This window comes from Monodon monoceros, unplaced genomic scaffold (genome assembly GCF_005190385.1).
Source record: "Monodon monoceros isolate NGI ecotype Baffin Bay Population unplaced genomic scaffold, NGI_Narwhal_1 Super_Scaffold_15, whole genome shotgun sequence".
Lineage (NCBI taxonomy): Eukaryota > Metazoa > Chordata > Mammalia > Artiodactyla > Monodontidae > Monodon > Monodon monoceros.
The window spans coordinates 74,266,359-74,287,031 of NW_021703771.1; the positions used below are offsets into that span (position 1 = coordinate 74,266,359).

The 20,673-nt window shown below is 40.8% G+C and overlaps 1 protein-coding gene across 2 annotated transcripts in view; it reads right to left on the bottom strand.

The window, feature by feature from the left end:
• The window catches only part of RMND1 (required for meiotic nuclear division 1 homolog), a 39,705-nt gene extending 19,046 nt beyond the window's left edge, over positions 1–20,659 (bottom strand). Inside the window, exons 1-5 of one of the 2 annotated variants that reach the window (XM_029224137.1) lie at positions 20,554–20,659; positions 15,163–15,680; positions 8,314–8,422; positions 5,385–5,460; positions 1,557–1,596 (exon numbers count right to left, since the gene is read on the bottom strand). In XM_029224137.1, the coding sequence (XP_029079970.1) occupies positions 1,557–1,596; positions 5,385–5,460; positions 8,314–8,422; positions 15,163–15,666 (729 nt within the window). In that variant the 5' untranslated portion in view covers positions 15,667–15,680; positions 20,554–20,659. The remainder of the gene's footprint in view (positions 1–1,556; positions 1,597–5,384; positions 5,461–8,313; positions 8,423–15,162; positions 15,681–20,553) is intronic. The other variant, XM_029224138.1, reaches the window with a different exon arrangement.
• Positions 20,660–20,673: the final 14 nt, after the last annotated feature.

Below are 20,673 nucleotides of genomic sequence, written 5' to 3' on the forward strand. Positions count from 1 at the left end.
TAATCCTCTAATGTAACCACCATTAAACTTGGTGCATACCCTTCCAGACTTTTCCCTATTTGTATATGTATGTACATTTAGTTTGCTTTCTATATAAATGGGATGATACTGTACATATGAACATTTTCAATGCGATTCTCCTTCATGGAGGAAACGTAATTGATTTAACCGTCTTAAATGTCCATCCATGGGTTTTTTTTCCCATTCTCTACTATCACGATGTCACATGTGCCAGCCTTATGCGTGTATCTTCAAGGACTTGTGGGAATATTTCTTTAGGATTTGTTGGAACAAAAGACATGCACACTTATAATTTTGATAAATGTTTCTAAAATGCTCTCCAAAACAGTTTTTCCAGCTTTAGAATCCAAAGATTTACGAGAGCATTCTTTTTTTTTGAACATTATTCATTTTTTTATATAGCAGGTTCTTACTAGTTATCTATTTTATACATATCAGTGTATATATGTCAATCCCAATCTCCCAGTTCATCCCACTGCCCCCCCTTCCCCCGCTTGGTGTCCATATGTTTGTTCTCTACATCTGTGCCTATGAGAGCATTCTTTTATTTATTTTTTTAATGAGCGCATTCTTAAAAAACACTGGGTATTGTCAGCCTTTTACATCTTTGCAAATTCAAATAGCCAATTTGTACATTTTTCTTACATTTATTGCTCATTTATATTTCCTTTTCTCCAGGAAACCGCTCCCCAGTCTCCCTCCCCCTGCCCCCTATGTGTGTATCTCCTTTCAGTAAAACTGGGTTTGTATGAGGCATATTTTTTTTACCAGCTCTGACATTATATTGGTTATATTTTGTAACCTGCTCTTTTAATTTAACTGTAGCATATACACAGGCAATTCCTCAGGAACTGGTTTCTTCCCACGTGACTTTTAAGAGCTGTAGTATGTACATCCTGAATACATACTATGGATGTATTTAACAAACTTGCTATTGTTATGTGTTTTGGTTATTTCTCATTTTTGCTATTGTAAATAATGTGTTGATGAACATTTCTATACATCATCATATATAACTGTGATTATTTCCTTTGGATAACTTTCTAGATGTAAAATTGCTGAGTTAAATATAAAGCTTTGATATGTATTACCAAACTGCCTCTGAAAAGGTTGTATTAAACAAATCATGATCGGGATATTGAAGAAATTATTTCCAGTGAGCTAAAAAGTTCTAGAAAACTTGATCTAAAATAAGACTCAGTGCAGCCAGCTTCCAGTGAACTGTGTGTACATTACTCATTTTGTAGGTTATCACATGAGAAGTATACTTCCTTCTGTCTGCAGTGTAGCTAGGATAGTTCTGATTTTCCACAAATTATTGTGTGCTCAGAGAATGGAAAATGTAGGAAACTTCTAAGTCAAAAAGAAAATTTTGGAAGATGACAGTGCTAGAATCAACATCACATAATGCAGAGCAAATAAACTGAGGATTATCTGTTAATTTATCTTCCAATTGCTCAGATTATTAAGTGCCAATTAACAATTTATTCTCAGAAAACTAAATTTTAATACTTTCACACTTTATTTATACTTACAGTTTTGTCTGTCACATTCCAGAAGACAGCAGCTCCTTCCCTGGTTTAAAAGAATAAACTACGTTAAAGGTGGAATACATTCTTTAGGGCCACACATAAAGCCATGCTTAGGTAGCTTCTAGAATGCATCTAGAAGGCCAATTTTAAAAAATATGATTTATTATTGATTTGACATGATGGTCCCTGGATGGATATGATAAACAAAAGCTATTTTTTGAATTTCTGATAAAAAACCTGACCCCTCAAAAATTCATGGATTTCTCCTGTGGTTTGCAGAATAAACAACTATTATTGTAAAACCATGTAACTTCAGGTATCTAAACTCTTTCATACCTGATGCAATTCTTTTTTGTTTTTTTAAATTAATTTCTTTTTGGCTGCGCTGGGTCTTCGTTGCTGCATGCGGGCTTTCTCTAGTTGCAGTGAGCGGGGGCTACTCATCGTTGTGGTGTGCGGGCTTCTCATTGCGGTGGCTTCTCTTGTTGTGGAGCATGGGCTCTAGAGCACAGGCTCAGTAGTTGTGGCACACAGGCTTAGCTGCTCTGCAGCATGTGGGATCTTCCCAGACCAGGGCTTGAACCCGTGTCCCCTGCATTGGCAGGCGGACTCCCAACCACTGCGCACCACAGAAGTACCCTGATTCAATTCTGGTGTACAGATATCAGAATAAGGAAATTTTTGAGACCTGTCTCATTAGCTCTCATTAGGCAGATTCTGCTATCAGAAAAGAATAAAGGGTCATGCTTTTAATATCTGTGGAATAAAGAGACTGAGATAAATTAAAGCTTCAGATGGTAAAGGCACCTATGAAATCATGCCAGCCATCCCTACAGTGCTCAGAGTAGACCTGCAACAATGCCACAGGAGGCCCTCACAATCCAAGTCTGCCTTTGACAAAATTTAAGTCTAAAAACTGTTAGGGAACTTGTTTTGATTTCTGAAGTCTGATGTGTTGAGCTGTTTTAGGTAGTAAATTAAAAAAAAGAAAAAAAAAAAGAAAAAGGAGTTACAGCTCTGGGTCATTGCACCAGAGGAAGGAAGGGTAGAAATGAAAGAAAGGTAGGGGCTTCCCTGGTGGTGCAGTGGTTAACAATCTGCCTGCCAATGCGAGGGACATGGGTTCGAGTTCTAGTCTGGGAAGATCCCACATGCCGCAGAGCAACTAAGCCCGTGTGCCACAACTTTTGAGCCTGCACTCTAGAGCCCACGTGCCACAACTACTGAAGCCTGCGTGCCTAGAGCCCATGCTCCGCAACGAGAAGCCACCGCAGTGAGAAGCCCACGCACCGCAACCAAGAGTAGCCCCTGCTCGCCGCAACTAGACAAAGCCCGTGCACAGCAACGAAGACCCAACGCAGCCATCCATCCATCCATCCATCCATCCATCAATAAATGGTAAAAATATGATGTTCCCATTACCATTCTTCAAACCATCTTGAGCAATGTGCTTAGTATGTGTGTGGGTCTGTGCTTAGCATCTGGGATGCAAAGATGAGTATGGTCTAAATCCTCTGCTCAAGGAAGTCCCAATCCAGAGAACATTGATCCACGGACCACCAATTACAATAGTGTGATCCACGCTGTAACAGAGTTACGCAGAATCTAGGTGGATGTACACCGGAGGGCCACAGTTCCTAAAGGACTAGCAGAGCCAAATGAGAAAACGAGGAAATACCCCTGGGGAAATACCCCAGGCTCCAGGAAAAGGTGCAAGGGGGGCAGGCAACGTTTCAGAATAAAGAGCCAGTAGTTTGAATGGCTGCGGATGAGGGGAAGGGGAGGGCACTCAGGTCAGAGGCGGGGAAGAGCCAACCCCTGAAGGAACTTCGTGCTGTGACAAGGCGTTTGGTCACATTCCGTAGAATTTTAAGGACAGTATAGTGATCAGAATTACCCACTGAAAAATTGCTCTGCCTACCAACAGACAGACAGACTGCTGGTGGGGTGAGAAGACAGGCAGGGAGACCAAGCAGTGAGTGTGGCAAAAGGCCAGGGTGGGGTCTCAGGATATGGATTTGGGAGGTGTTTAAGGCCACAGCCAGAGCGCTGGTTCAGAGAAGCACCTCAAGGCAGATGAGAGATCCCAGGAACTCTGCAGTATGGTGCTCAAGCCACGCGTGACTACCGGGCACCTGAAACAGGCCTGGTCCAAACTGAGAGCTGCTATAAGTGGAAAATACACGCCGGGTTTCAGAGACTTAGTATGAAAAGGAGAATGTAAATCTCACTAAAATTGTTGACCGATTACATGCTGAAATGATAATAGTTTAGATATGTTGGGTTAAATAAAATATACCAGTAAAATTAATTTCAGGCAATATATGATGTTATTATTAGTGTTGGTCAAAATTAAATTCATCTTTTTTTAAATTAAAAATGCGACTACAAGAAAATATATTATTACATTCGTGGCTTGCATTTGTGCCTTGCGTTGTATTTCTACTGGATGATGCTGATCTGGAGGACCTCAGAAATCCAAATTCCTTACTCAAGTCAAAAGGGGTGTTTCTCTACCGGCACTAAATGTTGAACTCTTGATTATGTCCAAGGAAAGTAAGGCATCCACAGGAACAAAGACAGAGCTTCCAGTTATCATCAACTGTAAGAACTAAGACCACAGAAACTTCATCAAAGTCTGGATTCTCATGGATGTTCCATGTATTTCTGTTCTGCCACTTATTAGTCCTCTGACTGTGGGTAATTCAGTTAATCCCTCTGACCCTTGGGAATAAAAGATCTTCCTCAAATGTTGTGAGGATGAGATTATTTTAAATGGTTTCTATTATCATTACCACTTCCACTCAGCTACTCTGGAGCATCTGGTATTAAAACAACCTTAAAAAAAAAAAACACCTTTAAATAAAAGGAATAAATGTATGTGGATCAGGGTCCCAGTCTGAAGTCTCCAGAGAGGTAAGGTGATCTAAAACTTTAGCTTCAGAGGGCGAAGATGGAAAAGGAAGAAAGACAGCGGGGCAGGTAGCACGCACCTGATGAGGGGCACTGAAGATGAACGGGAAATAAGATGCTTACATATTCTTAGTAAATGAAAACCCACATTTACCAATAAAGGCAAGTACACACCAAGTTACCCGAATGGGCCTCTGTTAATGACCTCAGCCTGAGCTTCCTTCAGTCTCTTGCTCTCAGGAAGGCCGGAAGCTGGGGGGAGTCCACTCGGTTCCCTAAATCCCTGTGTTCTGCAGGGCACCATTATTTCCACCAGTGGTTCCTGACCTTAGCTTTGTCCAATGCTCTTTTTTTTTTTTTTTGCGGTACGCGGGCCTCTCACTGTTGTGGCCTCTCCCATTGCGGAGCACAGGCTCTGGACGCGCAGGCCCAGCGGCCATGGCTCATGGGCCCAGCTGCTCCGCGGCATGTGGGATCTTCCCGGACCGGGGCACGAACCCGCATCCCCTGCATCAGCAGGCGGACTCTCAACCACTGCGCCACCAGGGAAGCCCCCCAATGCTCTCTTTTTATAACGTGTTAAGTGCACCCTTTACTGTCATGAATTATGAGCAGTGCGAAAAACTTGCATATATGATACAAAGATGACATAATGCTTAAAGTTAATTTAGAACAAAATGAATAAAAAATCCCTAATCTTTTCCCTAGGGGGGAAAATTCTTTATTTCATAAGAGGATTTACCAGCAGATACCTAAAAGTGACAAACTCTCCTATTCAAATAAGAACCAAAGGATAAATTTAAATCACAAATAAATTTTGAAACATCTTCTGTTAAGAGAGAAGGTACACCTGCATCTTTGAGGAACACATTACCTGGCCACAGCCCATCTTCCAATGGAGTTGCTTTCTTGTCTTACCTGAAGAAGAATATTGTTCCAGGATCACCTTCTTTTGCAGAATTTTCCATACCTATCACCAAAATATTTGCTGCATCTGTGATAAATGAGCAAAAAGCTATGTCACAAGGTGACACAAGATTTAAGTCACCTATAAACTTTTAACAAAGTATTTGTGATCATTGCTTCATATACCATGAAGTGCTCTACAACACACTGTCCATTTTTCTACTAAGGTTTCTAAAAGTATTTAATATATGAAAATGAAAAGACCATAAGAAATTACTTGAACAAAATATTCAACAACCTGTGACACTATTATTAGTGCTATTTAAAACTCATTCACGCCCATTTTGATTCAGTAATCGCTAGTCCAGTTGATAATTACTAAAGTCTTAGTATCAGCACAACTAAGGTTCAAGAATTTGGGGGGGTGGGGGAGGGATGGACTGGGAGTTTGGGGTTAGCAGATGCAAACTATTATATAGAGAACAGATAAACAACAAGGTCCTACTGTATAGCACAGGGAACTATATCCAATATCCTGTGATAAACCATATGGAAAAGAATATAAAAAAGAATGTATCTGTATAAAGGAATGTATATGTATAACTGAATCACTTTGTTGTACAGCAGAAATTAACACACTGTAAATCAACTATAGTTCAATTAAAAAAAAGAAAAAAGAATTAAACTTCTTTCTGTAAAAGTAATTTAAAATAAAATTTGAAGCGCCATTAATATATTCTCTTCCTTTAAATATCATTTTATTAATAATATAATTTTAATATTCTCAAACTACTCTTTCCACTGAATTTTAAATTATATTGTATAAAGTGTGGAAAATAGAAAACATACAGAAACAAAGATACAGTCCATTTCAAAACATATCTGATTTCAAAGTTAATCATGAGAACTACCATGATAATCACCTGTAACTATTTAAATATTTTAACATTTTAAATATTAAATACATACATATACAAATATTCACCAGTAAGTAGTTACTTTGTATATTAGTTTAGTAGTATTTATTATAAGTATATAAATATTGTATAATGTAAACTATAAATAACATGTTAGTCTATCAATTAATAAATATACTAATATTAGTATGTAACATGTTACATAATTTCTTTTTTGAAACTAAATACATTTTAATAGAAAACAAAATACAAAATAACCCTTTTCAGAAAACAGAAATATTTAATCCTTTTCCCACAAATTAGAAGTTGCTATATCCTCAGAGCATAGTTTTCGATGCGTGTGTTTGTATTTAAGATTTGTTTCACAGACTGTTCATTAAATTGCTACTGCAAAGCAGGAGGTGGGAGGGACGATCTCAGGAGAAAAAGACACTGGAAAAGCCGCACCTCGGAATCATTTGGAAATTCAACATTTTCTAATTCTATCTTTTGATGTTTCACTTCCAATTATTTTCATTTCTTTACCACAATCTGTCCTTTTAGGGGAGAGAATTGTTGAATAGAAGTGCAGCCACAAAAAGAATCTTTCTTTCCCACCAACATAATTTCTTAACATAAAATTAGGATCCTCAAAGCTTCAGAGCTCCTAATAGAGGTTGGGGAACGGGGGATTCAGAAAAAGACCAACTCCTAAACTCCTTTTCTTTGGTGAAATCACACTTCCTTGAGTTCTACATCTATAGAGGGCAAGGCTCACCCATATAGCCAAGACCACCACAAATGAAGTGGGAAAGATCCAGGCCAGTGAGAATAGTACGAGAAGCCCCCAAGTGTGTGATGCACAGGGGCACCCTGCCGACAGCCTCTGGAATCAGCCAAGAATACCGCAGGGCAATTTTCCTTCTTAGAGGCCCTGGACATAGCTCTGTTTTTCTAAGTCAATTATGTTCGTTTTTTGCCACCAAATAGTACAAACAGTTGGTTCAGATCATCAAGGCTGAGAAAGCACAATGACATTTCGATTGTTTCTTACAGGGTCGGTGACTCTTTTAAGAACTTTCTCTGTAGCAGAGAGGTTTTCAACCTACTGTTTTTTGCTACTTTGAGGTAAATTCATGAATCTTCCATCAAAGTGTTCCAAGTCATTTTTTAAACATAAAGCAGGTGATTTCTCAAGAAGCCTTCCTCACACTATCCTAAAATCTTCTCAGTTTAATTCTCTTTTAAAATATTCATTGAGCTTATCTTTTAACTAATTCTGTTAGTTTTAAAGTGTTGGACTGTACTGGTAAATTTTTCTTTAAAGGCTCTCCCCAACATTTCTATCAATTATATGGTTCTTCTGTAATACTAAAATAACTTTTTAACGTGACAGAAATGAAGTGTCATGGCCTTTGATCATCCCAAGTAAGAGTGATCCTATAAATACAGCTGAATAAACCATATTGATTTTAATCTTCGAACTAAGTTCTCTGTGAATATGTTTTAAATTTCCTATCTTTGTATGTCATTTGTATAAAGAGATTCAACGCCACTTTTATGATATAATCCTTCAAATAGAAAATGAGAGGCTTCCCTGGTAGCTCAGTGTTTAAGAACCCACCTGCCAATGCAGGGACACGGGTTTGAGCCCTGGTCTGGGAAGATCCCACATGCCGCGGAGCAACTAAGCCCGTGCATCACAGCTACTGAGCCTGTGCTCTAGAGCCTGTGAGCCACAACTACTGAGCCCACGTGCCACAACTACTGAAGCCCGCGTGCCTAGAGCCCGTGCTCCGCAACAAGAGAAGCCACCACAATGAGAAGCCCGTGCACCACAAAGAAGAGTAGCCCCTGCTCACCGCAACTAGAGAAAGCCCGTGTGCAGCAACGAAGACCCAACACAGCCAAAAGTAAAAATAAATAAATTTATAAAAGAAAGAGAAAATGAAAACTAAACAAATGCATATTTAAGACAGTTATCATAGGAAAATTATTTTCCAATACATTTTAACATACTTGGCCCCAGGTTCAAGAAGATGTACCTCTAGGCAAGCTTGTTACTTCAACATATCCATGGGAGGCCAGGTCTTGAGAGAGACTTCCAAGATGGTATTCATCTGCGGTTGCAAACGCAGTACAGCGCATCAGGTCCTGTGCCAGAGAGAAGAGAATGAGATGGGTTACCAAGAGGTGCCTGTGATGGTTGTCTCTTTACAGGGAGGATGGCGTGCTGCAAAGCTGGCACTCGAGAGTTTTATCCAAACATTTCAACGGTTCAGACAAAGGATGTGAGAAGGATGCAGAGAAAGAAGTTACAAGGAGGCGGATTTCAGCTCAATCTATGCAAGAACTTTCTCTTAATAGTCAAAGAGATGGAATGGGCTATCAGAACAGGGAGCCACACCTGCTGGTTGTGCTTCAAGCACAGACTGATCAAAAAATAGAGAGGATTTAGGCACCATACAAGGCGCCTGGATGAGATGCTAGTTAAAGTCTGTCCAACCTTGAGTTTCCATGGTTCTTTTTCACAGCAGCATTATTATTTGAGGTCATTTGATAATTTGCCACTAGCCTTGTACAGGCAGAGACTACTTTGAATCTACTAAGGAATTACAGAAATTTTTACTCTAGTTAATTGTACTCTGGTTAAAAGTTCTGTGAATCTGAGAATGTGTCCAGGTTTGGTGAGTGCTTTGGATTTCTGCACTAGGAGTCTTACCTGTGTGTACATGCATACATTTATATTGTGTGTAGCTATACAGTATACATATGGTAAGCATATGGTACAGCACACAGTGTTTTTGTCAAACTGTAGGTCACAAGCCGTTAGTGAGTCCTGATATCAATTTAGTCGGCCCAAACCAGCTTAAAAAAAAAATAAACTAGGGGCTTCCCTGGTGGCGCAGTGGTTGGGAGTCCGCCTGCCGATGCAGGGGGCGCGGGTTTGTGCCCCGGTCTGGGAGGATCCCACGTGCGTGGAGCGGCTGGGCCCGTGAGCCATGGCCGCTGGGCCTGCGCGTCCAGAGCCTGTGCTCTGCAATGGGAAAGGCCACAGCAGTCAGAGGCCTGCGTACCGCAAAAAATAAATAAATAAATAAATAAATAAACTAAACAGAATAAAACAGAAAATATTAGAGTACATAATTCATAGTAAGGGTAAATTTTATTTTATGACATTTTCTGTCACATATATGTCTATATAGGTATCCTGGGTCACTGCATATACACTGTAATGTAAAATAAATTTCTCACTATGGAATACGGTCAATAAAGTTCAAAAGCTATCGGCAGAGGTGTTAAGAGTTCAGGCACAGAATTAGATTCATTAAAAAAAAAATCAGAATAACAATAATGCCTACTTGATAGGGTTGTTGTGAAGTTTAAACAAGCTGATGAATGTCAACTGCTCAGAACCATGATTAGCACAAATGTTCAACATTTTTTAGATAATACTTATTATTACGGCACATGCAGGTATGTTTAAACCATCAAAATTTATGGGAGGCTAAAAAGTTTATCAAAAGTTTATCAGATTTACATCTGAATTTTCATTTGTTCGTAATTTTATATTTTAGTGTCTATTAATCAGAACATTAGTGATTCTACTGTCTTTGATACATATGGTGCTTTGGCCCATATGTATCAAAAGAGGTATATGAGTCACTAAATCAAAATTTATTCCTAGGATTTACTCATCTTGGCTCCTAAATTCTTTCCCTTTCTGCTACATTCCTAGTATGAAATTCAAGAAAAGTAGTACATAAATTTCTTCCTTCCTCCCACTTTTGTTACCTAACTCCTGGCTCTTTCTCAAGAGATGACCTAACTCTGCTTTTTCTTCCATCTGTTACACAGTTCTAATGTGTGGTTTAAAAAGTAGCAGAGGAATAAACGGAGGACCTGAGAAACCTAAAATCCGTAAAATATCCACTCATAAGCAAAACATTCAATTGTCTAATTGATTTTAATTCAATTAGAGGAAAAATTAAAAGTCAGACAAGCAAGCTGAAATTGTCACTGAATGTGAGCTAAACGGATGCAGGATCCTCCTGTTGCAGATATCTGATATGCTGATTCCCGTATTCATTATGAAGGTAAGAACACGTTAATTTACAAAAACATATGGACCCATACAGTCAAAGTAAAGCTGGTTACTGGAGTATAGGAATCAGTTATGTGCTTAAGGTTTAGAAGTGCCAGCACTAGTTGTTCTTTTAAGGCTCCGTGGAGTTAAAAAGAGCTGGCAGGATGTGAGATTAAGCTGGCTGAAAGAAAGGAATCCTGGAAAGAAGCATCAGGTAAGGCCATGGCAGGCAGGCTCTACCCTACAAGAGCTGACAAACTTACTCAAGTTTGCTAAGCAAAATCCCAGTGCATTAGGTTGCATGTCAGAGTGACTCTGGGGCTGCTAGAGCTGACATGCTTAGTTTAGGCTGGAGTGGGAAGAGAAGGCGGCACGAAGGAGAAGACAGGAGATAAGGAGAAGGTCGACAGCTAGTCCAGCGGAGGGTTTCCCAGAACTGTACTAGAAACGGCATTGCCGACTGTTTCTAGAATCATTGCCGTAAACTGGCAGCCCAGACAACCATCCAACTCAAGAGCTGACCCACATAGTGTTTTCAAGATTTGAACAAACTATCAACAATAAATGGCCATTTGACGCACAATCCAGATTTCCACCATCTTTCGCTCCAGTGGAAGATCTAGCAGTAATTGACCAGGGTCGGTGGGGGGCGGGCGGGGGGCGTGATTCTCCAGCCGATGCAGTCCCTCCCACTCCCTGGTTCGTGCCTGGCTTCACCATCATCTTTCTTACTGACCAGGCCCATCTGTGCTAAAAAAACGTATACTATTTTACCTTCTCAAAAATGGAACACGTCGGGCTTCCCTGGTGGCGCAGCGGTTAAGAATCCGCCTGCCAATGCAGGGGACACGGGTTCGAGCCCTCGTCCGGGAAGATCCCACATGCCGCGGAGCAACTAAGCCCGTGCGCCACAACTACTGAGCCCACCTGCCACAGCTACTGAAGCCCGTGTGCCTAGAGCCCGTGCTCCGCAACAAGAGAAGACACCGCAATGAGAAGCCCACGCACCGCAACAAAGAGCAGCCCCTGCTTGCCACAACTAGAGAAAGCCCGCGCACAGCAGCGAAGACCCAACACAGCCAAAAATAAATAAATAAAATAAATTTAAAAAAAAAGTGGGACAAGTCAAAGCATTCAACCACTACTTCCATGAGAAAATATATGCTGAGCTCCAAAGAGTCAGGTTATAAATTTTTAAACACAATTTGTTTTTAACTTAGTCATTCCAAGGATCTTTGCAGATTTTCTGAAGATGGTCACCTTTCCTTCTCTCACCATCTCCTGTTTAGTTTGGCTCAGAGTCCTAGCCAATGTCTCACAGCTTATTTGGTTTAGCCTACGTTACATAACTTACATGGCTCGCCACACTACTTTCTGTATCCTCCTTAAACATCTGGGATGTGAGTCTCTGTTTAAGTTATGAATCTTCTGTGAATAGATGATTCACAAGGTTTTCCAATTTGACTTGTTAGAAATATCTTTTTTGGGTTTTATTTCCTTTGTTTTTCAATTTCAAGATTGTATTTAAATCCACTTGGTAAAGGGAAAGAGTGTGTGTCATCTTTGCATTTTTTCCCCCTATTATTTAAAGATGTTGTTATTCTGCAAGAAGCTTTCATCTTCAGACATGTCTTTTTCTGGATTTCTATAATGAACCATTATTTTTTGAGCATTAAATATAAATATACACCAAATTTCAGGTTCTAGCATGGGGATCAACAACTTGTTCTTAAATAAATGTGCCAAACCAACCTAAAATAGTTATTGGATTTAAGACTTAAATTTAGGCCTTTCTATTTTAAAATGTTAAAAGAAAACCACCCAAACCCAAACAAAACAAAACCAAAGCCAAGAAAACCACCATGTTTCATTTTTCTGGCCACAGAAAACATATTCCAGCAGATGGGGCTAGAAATTTATATATGATTCTTGTTTTAGAGCATCACATACTCTGACAGAATACTTTTCCTGAAAAAGAAAGTTTATTTTTATTCGTGTTCTTTTACTAAAACAAGAAATTACTGCATTACAGTAATGTTGCTCCTATATTACTAAGGGGAAAAAATGCATGTTTTTCCTGTTATGTACAGATTATAGGCAAAAGTTAGAAAACACAGATGCATTTTACATTACTAGTATAAAGCTTTAGCTTTTAACCTTTCTGACTACAACCCATGGTGAGAAACCCTTTCACATACACGGTACCTACACACACACAGACACCCACACCAATAATGGACACAAAAGCTTCACAGAACAATATTTACCTTTATCATGAGTAATGCATTGATACTTTGTATTCTGTTTCATCAAACACACCAAAAAAAACCCAAACCTATTAACAACCCACTGGTTAATTTTACTACACACTGTGGTGTGAGCCTGCAAACTACTGCTGGGCGTCCCAGCACCCTGCCTTCTCTGCCAGCCTCCACGCTGCTCAGAGGTTGGTCCTTACCCTCGGGCATCGTCCTCCTCAAAGACAGGACAGGCCAACAAGCAGCACTGGCCCTGCCATGTTAAGTGATGAGCCAACGGTATGTGGGCTGAATATCTCAGCAGGTTATGATCTCTACAAATGGAATCAGGTGAAGACTTGATTCTAATATAGAGGGTGAGTGGCCTCACCCCGCCAATTCCAAGCACATGCCATGTGGCAGAGGTAAGAGGGTGAGCTCAGGCACACACGTGGGGAATGAGACAAAGGGTACCTCTTTCTGGTACAAAGTAGAGTCCTTTCCTGACTCAGTCCAGAGGGGAGGAAAGGGCTTTACCACCAAAGGGGACTCGCCAGCCCCATGAGGCCCACGTGGAAATGGAGGGGCCCTCTATTCGGGACAGATAAAAGCCAGTCTTCAGCCCTGGGCATATATTACCTCGTTATACCTCAAGACTGTGTTCTCCTGTAAGATCATTAGAAAATAATGTTCCAAAAATCATACTCCCTCAGGTCACTTTCAAAATGCCTTCAGAAATAGAAAAGATTGTCTATTATTTTCCTGTACTTCCAGAGAAACAACATGCTGTTTCTGTTTTCGCGGAATTCCAACTGAAGTCACAGCTATTACGTTACATAACATGTCCTATGTCAGGACCCAGGAAATAAATGACTCCTTAAGTTTGGTGATAGAAAAAGTTATTTCTTATAAGACATTCTTATGTTTTTCTTTTCTTCTTGTTAGACAACAAGAAATGTACAACCCAGGAGTATTCCTGCCTTTCTTTAATCATTGGGCTTCGTGGAACTAAATATTCAACTAGATTACTCGTATCAGATATCTGATAATATTTACTTCGCTGTTCGTATCAACTGCTTGCTCTATTTTAAATGTAATGCTTTTATTATCTCATTTGAAACTTATTAAATTTTGACAATCTACTTCAAATCCTTTCCTGGAAGCAGAAAGGAAAAAAGTCCTGAAGAAAAATAAAAAACGGAATCCAGGAACACTGCTTTCAAGTCTACAGACAGCCCAAAGCAATAATGCCTCTTTGACAGTTTACAACCGACAACTACAAAAACAAGTGCCATTTCTGACCTCACCAGCCTTTCATAAGAAACTTGCTTCTGCTCTGCGCTGCTAGATGTAACGGAAGAAAAAAGGGACTTGGTCCTCCTCTTTTTTGGATCTGCTGTGAATTCAGGTTTTTACACTTAATTTCATCTCAGTCACTTAAATACTAAATTTCCCAGATGATCACAACACTAAACAACATAATTAAACACTCAAGAGCTAGAAAGAAAGGGGTGAGGGCAGAATGCATCCAAAACTCCCATCCTTCATATCGTGGGTTCAAGGAAGCCAAACAAGAATGTAAACAAAGCTAGAATCCAAAACAAGTCATTAACCAACTCCTAGCTTCACAACCTGAGGACAAGACGTGAAGGCCTGTACACCTTTTTAAAGGAAGTCAACCACGCAGTAAACAAAAACAAAAACAGAACAGGTTAAACGCTCTCAAGGTCTCCTTCTCAGAATCGAGATTGTAAGGTAGACAGTATAACCTGTTTTCTGATAGATTCAGAAGGCTTCATCAAGTGTTAAATATTCGACATTCCTACTTTTAATGTTGATGGCTACAGACATCAAAGGTCCCTTTGCTTCTCTTCTATCCTTTCCTGTTTAATAAACATTTATTAAGTATAAGGCACAGTTTCAAGTAACATGCGAGATACACAGGTTACCAAAGGGCTTGATCCTGACCTTAAATATTTATCATTTAGTGGGCAAATGCGAACTGTAGTTGAGAAATTCCCATAAACCTCTTAACAGTGAATGAAAACAACCACTTCAACCTTCAAATGATAAAAAAAAGCAAAAACCTTCACTCTGCTTTTTGGATTCCACCTTGCCATGTCCTTTCACCACCCCCTCCCATGCAGTCACCATTGGCTAATGAATGTATACCTGTCTGCATACTTAATGAAACAAAATTTTTTTTAATTTAATACAGAATTTCTACAGTTTGATTTTTTTTTTTAAATGGGGGCTTTTTATAGCACTGTTCCTAGAATGGACTTACTACTAGTCTTTTTCAAAATTTCCTTAGGCCACTAATCCTTTCATAAACTATATTTTTATATTTAATTGCCTCTATTTTACCTTTATATGTACCACTAATTCCTAAAATTAAGATGTTGATTCCCTTTGGAGATGACAGGTTTTACTATTAGGCTTCAAAGATCCTGAAAGAAGTGCTGAGCTGATGGCTGGCTCTCCTATGTTGGTAGTAAGGCTGAGGTGGGATCCACAGGGGTTCAGAGTGATTATTAGGGAACAGAGGTGCCACCCACAAGTGTTTTTACCTTGTTCACAGGCAGAACTGGAAGGTTGGTCCTGGATGGCTGCCTGGTCCTTGATGCTTTCAGTGGTCTCTTGATTTGCGGAAAGTCTTGTTTAGAAACAAGTGCTTCCGTTGACACAGATGAGGAATGTCTCTTCGGTATTTTTATAAACCACTTAAAACCTAACAGACTTGGTTTGTGAATCACTTTCCTATGAGTACCAAGGGAGTTCCTGGTTGGAAGGTGCTCTTTTTCATCTTGGTAACGTGTGGTGTTTAACGGAGAGAGTACATTTGTATTTGATATTTTCCGGTTCATTTCCAGGACCTGGGACTTATTCAAACCAACAACTGCTGTATCAGGAAAGAACAAATTCACGTTCTGACTTCTTGTCAGGGTGTTGCATGTTGTGGTCTCAAATTCCTTAAGTGGGTTTAATGTTCGATGAACAAGTCTTTGGCACTGACACGCTTCTGATAAAATATAGTGAGATCTGGCCAAGGATCTGAGAAGTCTGGCTGACATTACCACATCTCAAGCTAAAAGAAAAAGAATTCAAAGTTCAAGTTTTTTAATAAAAAATATTTAAAAAGTATATAGTGTTTTCCCAGGTAACAGGTATATTTCTGTAAAACAATTTGCAAAACAGATACATCTTAACTTAAGCCTAGTAAAAGAATGAGGTTAAAAAAATACATACAAGTGTTTTCACCACCTCTCTTTTAGTCAAACTTTAGCCTTCTTTCTGGAAGGTTATAAGACTATAAAGCTATTGAGGGACTTCCCTGGCGGTCCAGTAGTTAATACTCTGCGCTCCCAATGCAGGGGGCAAGGGTTCGACCCCTGGTCTGGGAACTAAGATCCCACATGCCGCACGGCGTGGCCAAACCAAAAAAAAAAGTAGTTTATTTGTCCTTTAAACACACATCATTTTTTTAACACCTTAAAGCAACAGACAATTATTGGTGCCTATCAGAGGTGATGTTTGAATCGGGTTTCAAAAGGGCAGAGGGATCAGCAAGTCGAACACCGCAGGTAAACAGTATTGTTCATCTGACAAACAGGATGCAACTTCAGGGGAGCCAGGCGTGAGCTGCAGCAGCAGCTGAGGGCTGAACAGGAGCCTGTGGCTGCGTCCTACGCACTGGTCCTGAAGAGTTTCTATAGGAGAGGGAAGTCGGAGCTCTTCATGTGAGACTCACGTGGTCAAAAGTACATTCAAGAAACATATCCTTGGTTAAAACTTAGAGGAGGAACTGAGAGACACTAAGAGATTGCTTTCTGAGTACTTTGTACCCAGCAAGCGCTCTGCTTCACCTCACGACAATCCTGTGAGGTACTTCACAGGGGAAACTGAGGCTTAGGGAGGCTGACTGCTTACAATCAGTGATGCAGAGACAGAAGGAAATCCCAGGCTTTTCCAGTTCTAGAGACAACACTGTAACCACTGCATATATATTATCTCCCTTTAAAAGGATGAGGGCAGGGGGCTTCCCTGGTGGTGCAGTGGTTGAGAGTCCGCCTGCCGATGCAGGGGACATGGGTTCGTGCCCCGGTCCGGGAAGATCCCACGTGCCGCGGAGCGGCTGGGCCCGTGAGCCGTGGCCACTGAGCCTGCGCGTCCGGAGCCTGTGCTCCGCAATGGGAGTGGCCGCGGCAGTGAGAGGCCCGTGTACCGCAAAAAAATAAAAATAAAAAAATAAATAAAATAAAAGGATAAGGGCAAGGATGAGTCACTGCGATATTTAGGAGGTAGAACCTGCTGCTTTCAAAATATCTTCAAAAGTTGGAATTCTCTGTTTAGTTCCAGTCCAACTAGCTATTTTAGTTCACCTTTAGTTAGTACTATTACCTGCCAGTTGAACCAGTGGGTTTTGCAGAACCTAATTATACAATATTTTAGGAATCTGTTTACGCAGACCTGGATTCTTCCATTCTCTTCTAGGAAATTCTTACCTCCAAGCTCTAAATCTTGCCTTCCCACAGAGGCTGGGACAAAGAATGTAAAAGCTACAGGACAAACAAGTGTGCTTTCTATCTTTGCTGAGAAAAAACAGAGGGGTAGCATTTAAGGTATCCGACACACACACAAAATTATTTAGGCTTTGTTAAAAACTGGAACACACCTCAGGAAAGTGAAATTTTAATTGCACAAACTAAATTTAAAGATAAAAATACACTACACTTTTAATTACACTAAGAGCTTTATATAACATTTTGGGTACCGAATTTCCGTGCTCTGCATTGCCCTTGTCATATTTCTTGATGGTTTCTACATCCGTGCAGATTGGTGGGGGGCGTGATCCCCCCCCCCCCGAGTGATCTCATCTTCCATCCTCCCTTAGCCACTCACTCCCAGGGTCTTATGCTCCGAGCTATATCGTGGCCATTAGGCACCTAGGGCTATTGAATACTTGAAATGTGGCTCAATAAAATTTAAAAAATAATTTTTTTGGTACCTTGTATTTTATACTTAATATAAAAAGTAAAATATCTCAATAAGTTTTATATTGATTACTTGTTGAAATAATATTTTTAGATATATTGGGCTAAATAAAATTAACCTCACCTCTTAATTTTTACTTTTAAAGTGTCTAGAAAACTTAAAATGCCGTGTGTGGCTTGTATCGTATTCCTGTTGGAGGGTCCTGCTCTAGACCTGTCATTACCAATAACTGCAACCTCATGTTCTCAATTTCAAGCATTCTACTCTCCATACACCACCTCTGATCTTTCAGCCTCACTCCTTCTATCACCCAATTCCAACAGTTCTTCAACCCCAACAGGACCTACAATTCAATGATCCAACCACTTTTTCACTGTCCCTCACTCCCCACATCACTTCCTCCACACTTAGTTATATTCCATGGACCTCAAATCCCTTGTACCCCACTCTTCCACATACCCACGTGGCAAAACCTCAACGTGAATTAAATATAATTCACCCAATTTATGCCTGGACCCCTGCACCTCAACGTGGCTGGAGATGGACAACCAACCAACAACCATCTGGTCTCACTTTAAAATCATGACCACTCACTTCGGGTGGGCCTTTCATGCTGCTCAACGATCTTAAATACTGTACTTACATACTATATTTTTCTTTTTGCTCTCTCCTCACACCTTCAATGCCTCCTCCTTTCTCATTCTCAATAACGACCTTGCTTCCTCTTTGGTTGACAAAACAGAAATAATCAGGAGAGAACTTCCACCAGCTCTTGCCATCATCCACCTGCCCACCTATTGCTTTTGTGCCCATATACTTTGTCTTCCCTTCTGCTGCTACAGATGAGGTGCCCGTGGTCCCATCTACAGCCAGGTCCTCTGTCTGCACACCAAGTCTCTTCCCTCCCTGCCTACAGAAGACATAGTTAAGCCCTTCTCCCCTCTCTCCCCCATGCTATTTATTTTTCCCTTTTTACTGACACATTCCTATTAGCATACAACTAGGCTCTGATTTCTCCCACCTTATAAAAACAACTCTTCCCCGACCCCCATCTTCCCTTCCATATACTACACTTGTTCTCTGAGCTCCTTTCCTTTTAGAGTTTTATTGCCTCTCTCCATCTCCTCTTCTCTGATTTTTTTTGAACCCACTCCAATTGGGCTTTCATCTCTGTCACTTCACCAAAGCCCATTTGTCAAGGCCAGCAAGGACCACCACATTTATAAGTCCTCTGGTCACTTCTCAGTATTCATTTTACCTGACTGACCAGCAACATGTGATACAGCTGATCACTCCACCCTACTCCCTCACTCGTTTCTGGGATACTACACTGGCCATTTTCATCCTACCTCACGGGTAGGATGTCTCTTTTGCTCGTCTCCCATCCCAAGAATGTAATGTACCAAGGCTCAGTATTTGGGCCACCTTTCTTCTCTATTCTCAGCTCTTGGTGATCTCACCCAATCTCATAGTTTTATATAGTACCTACAATTGATGAATAGCAAATATTTATCCCTAAACTACTCTGATGAGCATGAAAAATGTAACATGCTCAAAACTGAGCTTCTGAAATCTTCCTGCAAATCCTATTCTTCCCAGTCTCCCCCACTCATAAAATAGCAATTACATCCTTCCCTTTGCCAAGGCCCCAAACCTGCAGTCCACCTTATTCTTCTCTTCCTTCTCCATACCCAATCTGTCAGCAAATCCCACTGGCTTTGTTCGGACTGGTCCTCACCACCAACACTGCCACCACCCTGGTCCAAGCTGCTGTCCTTCCCAGGGATTATTGTTGCAGCCTCCAAATTGGTTTCCCAGCTTCTGTTCTTCAGATTCTTCTGAACACAGCAACCAAACTCAAATCGGATTACATCTTCCCTCTTCATAAAATTTGATGATGGCCTCACATTTCACTTGAAATAAAAGCCCAACACCTTCAGATAGACTGCATGGCCCTCCATTCTCTGCCCTTTATCACCACTCTGACATCTCCTCCAGCTTTTTCCCCTCGCTCATTTTGCTCCAGTCACTCTGGTCTCTGGATCTCTGCACTTACTATCCCTTATACTCTTCTCTCGGGTGTCTGTAAGCCTCATTCCCTCACCTCCTTCACACCTTTGCTCAAATGTCTCCTTCACAGTGAAGTCTTCCCTGACCACTTCATTTAAAACGCACACCAGCACCCACACTCTAGCTTCCTCCACTATTTCTCCATTGCATTTAACATCACTTGCAAACACGTTGTGTTCTTAATTTATTAACTCACACAACAAATTATGAACTGAGTGCCTACCATGTGACAGAAATTGTCCTACTTGCTAATACAGCTGAAAATAAAATAGACGAAAATCCCTATCTTTTGAAAGTTACATCACAGTGGGGGTGAGAGATAATACACGTGGTAAACCACTAAAATATACATTAAATAGTCACAACGCTACAGGGAAAAAAACAAGAGGAAAGGAGACTTTGTCTCGCTCCTGTAGCACCTAAGCTCCTTGAGGATAAAGATTTGCCTCTTGTTCATGCTGTGTCTCCTGTAACCAGAGTGCCCAGCAAACATCAGGTATTCAACTCGTATTTTTTGAATGAAATACAAGGCAGCTACTCAGTTCTTGGACACATTTTTTACTTTTTAAGAACATACCAACTAAGAAATCTGTATCAACTAGGCTATAAGTCAATGGATAAGTGGCGCTAATCTCTGGAGCACACCTTCCAATTCTTTAAGCTGCTCAAAATTATTTTATTTTGCAGTTACCGCTATGCACTGGCTCAAAGGGTTCAGTACGTGGGTATGGACGGAGTGCTTTTCACTCCCAGCTAAATCGACCAAAGATCACTGTAATAGGCAGGAGGCCTCCGCTGTACTGGTGAAACACGTGAGACGTTCAGGGCGGCGGGGAGCAAAGGGCGGACCTCTGTGGGAGACCATACAAGCTCCCAGAACAAGGTAGTGCACTAACCTCTCCGCGGGAAGAAAAGACAGACGCGCCAAAGGCGCACGCTCCTGCCCCTCCGCCGCAGGCAAGAGACAGAGTACCGGCTGCTGTCCCGCGCTCCCGCAGCCAGTCCCAACACCGACC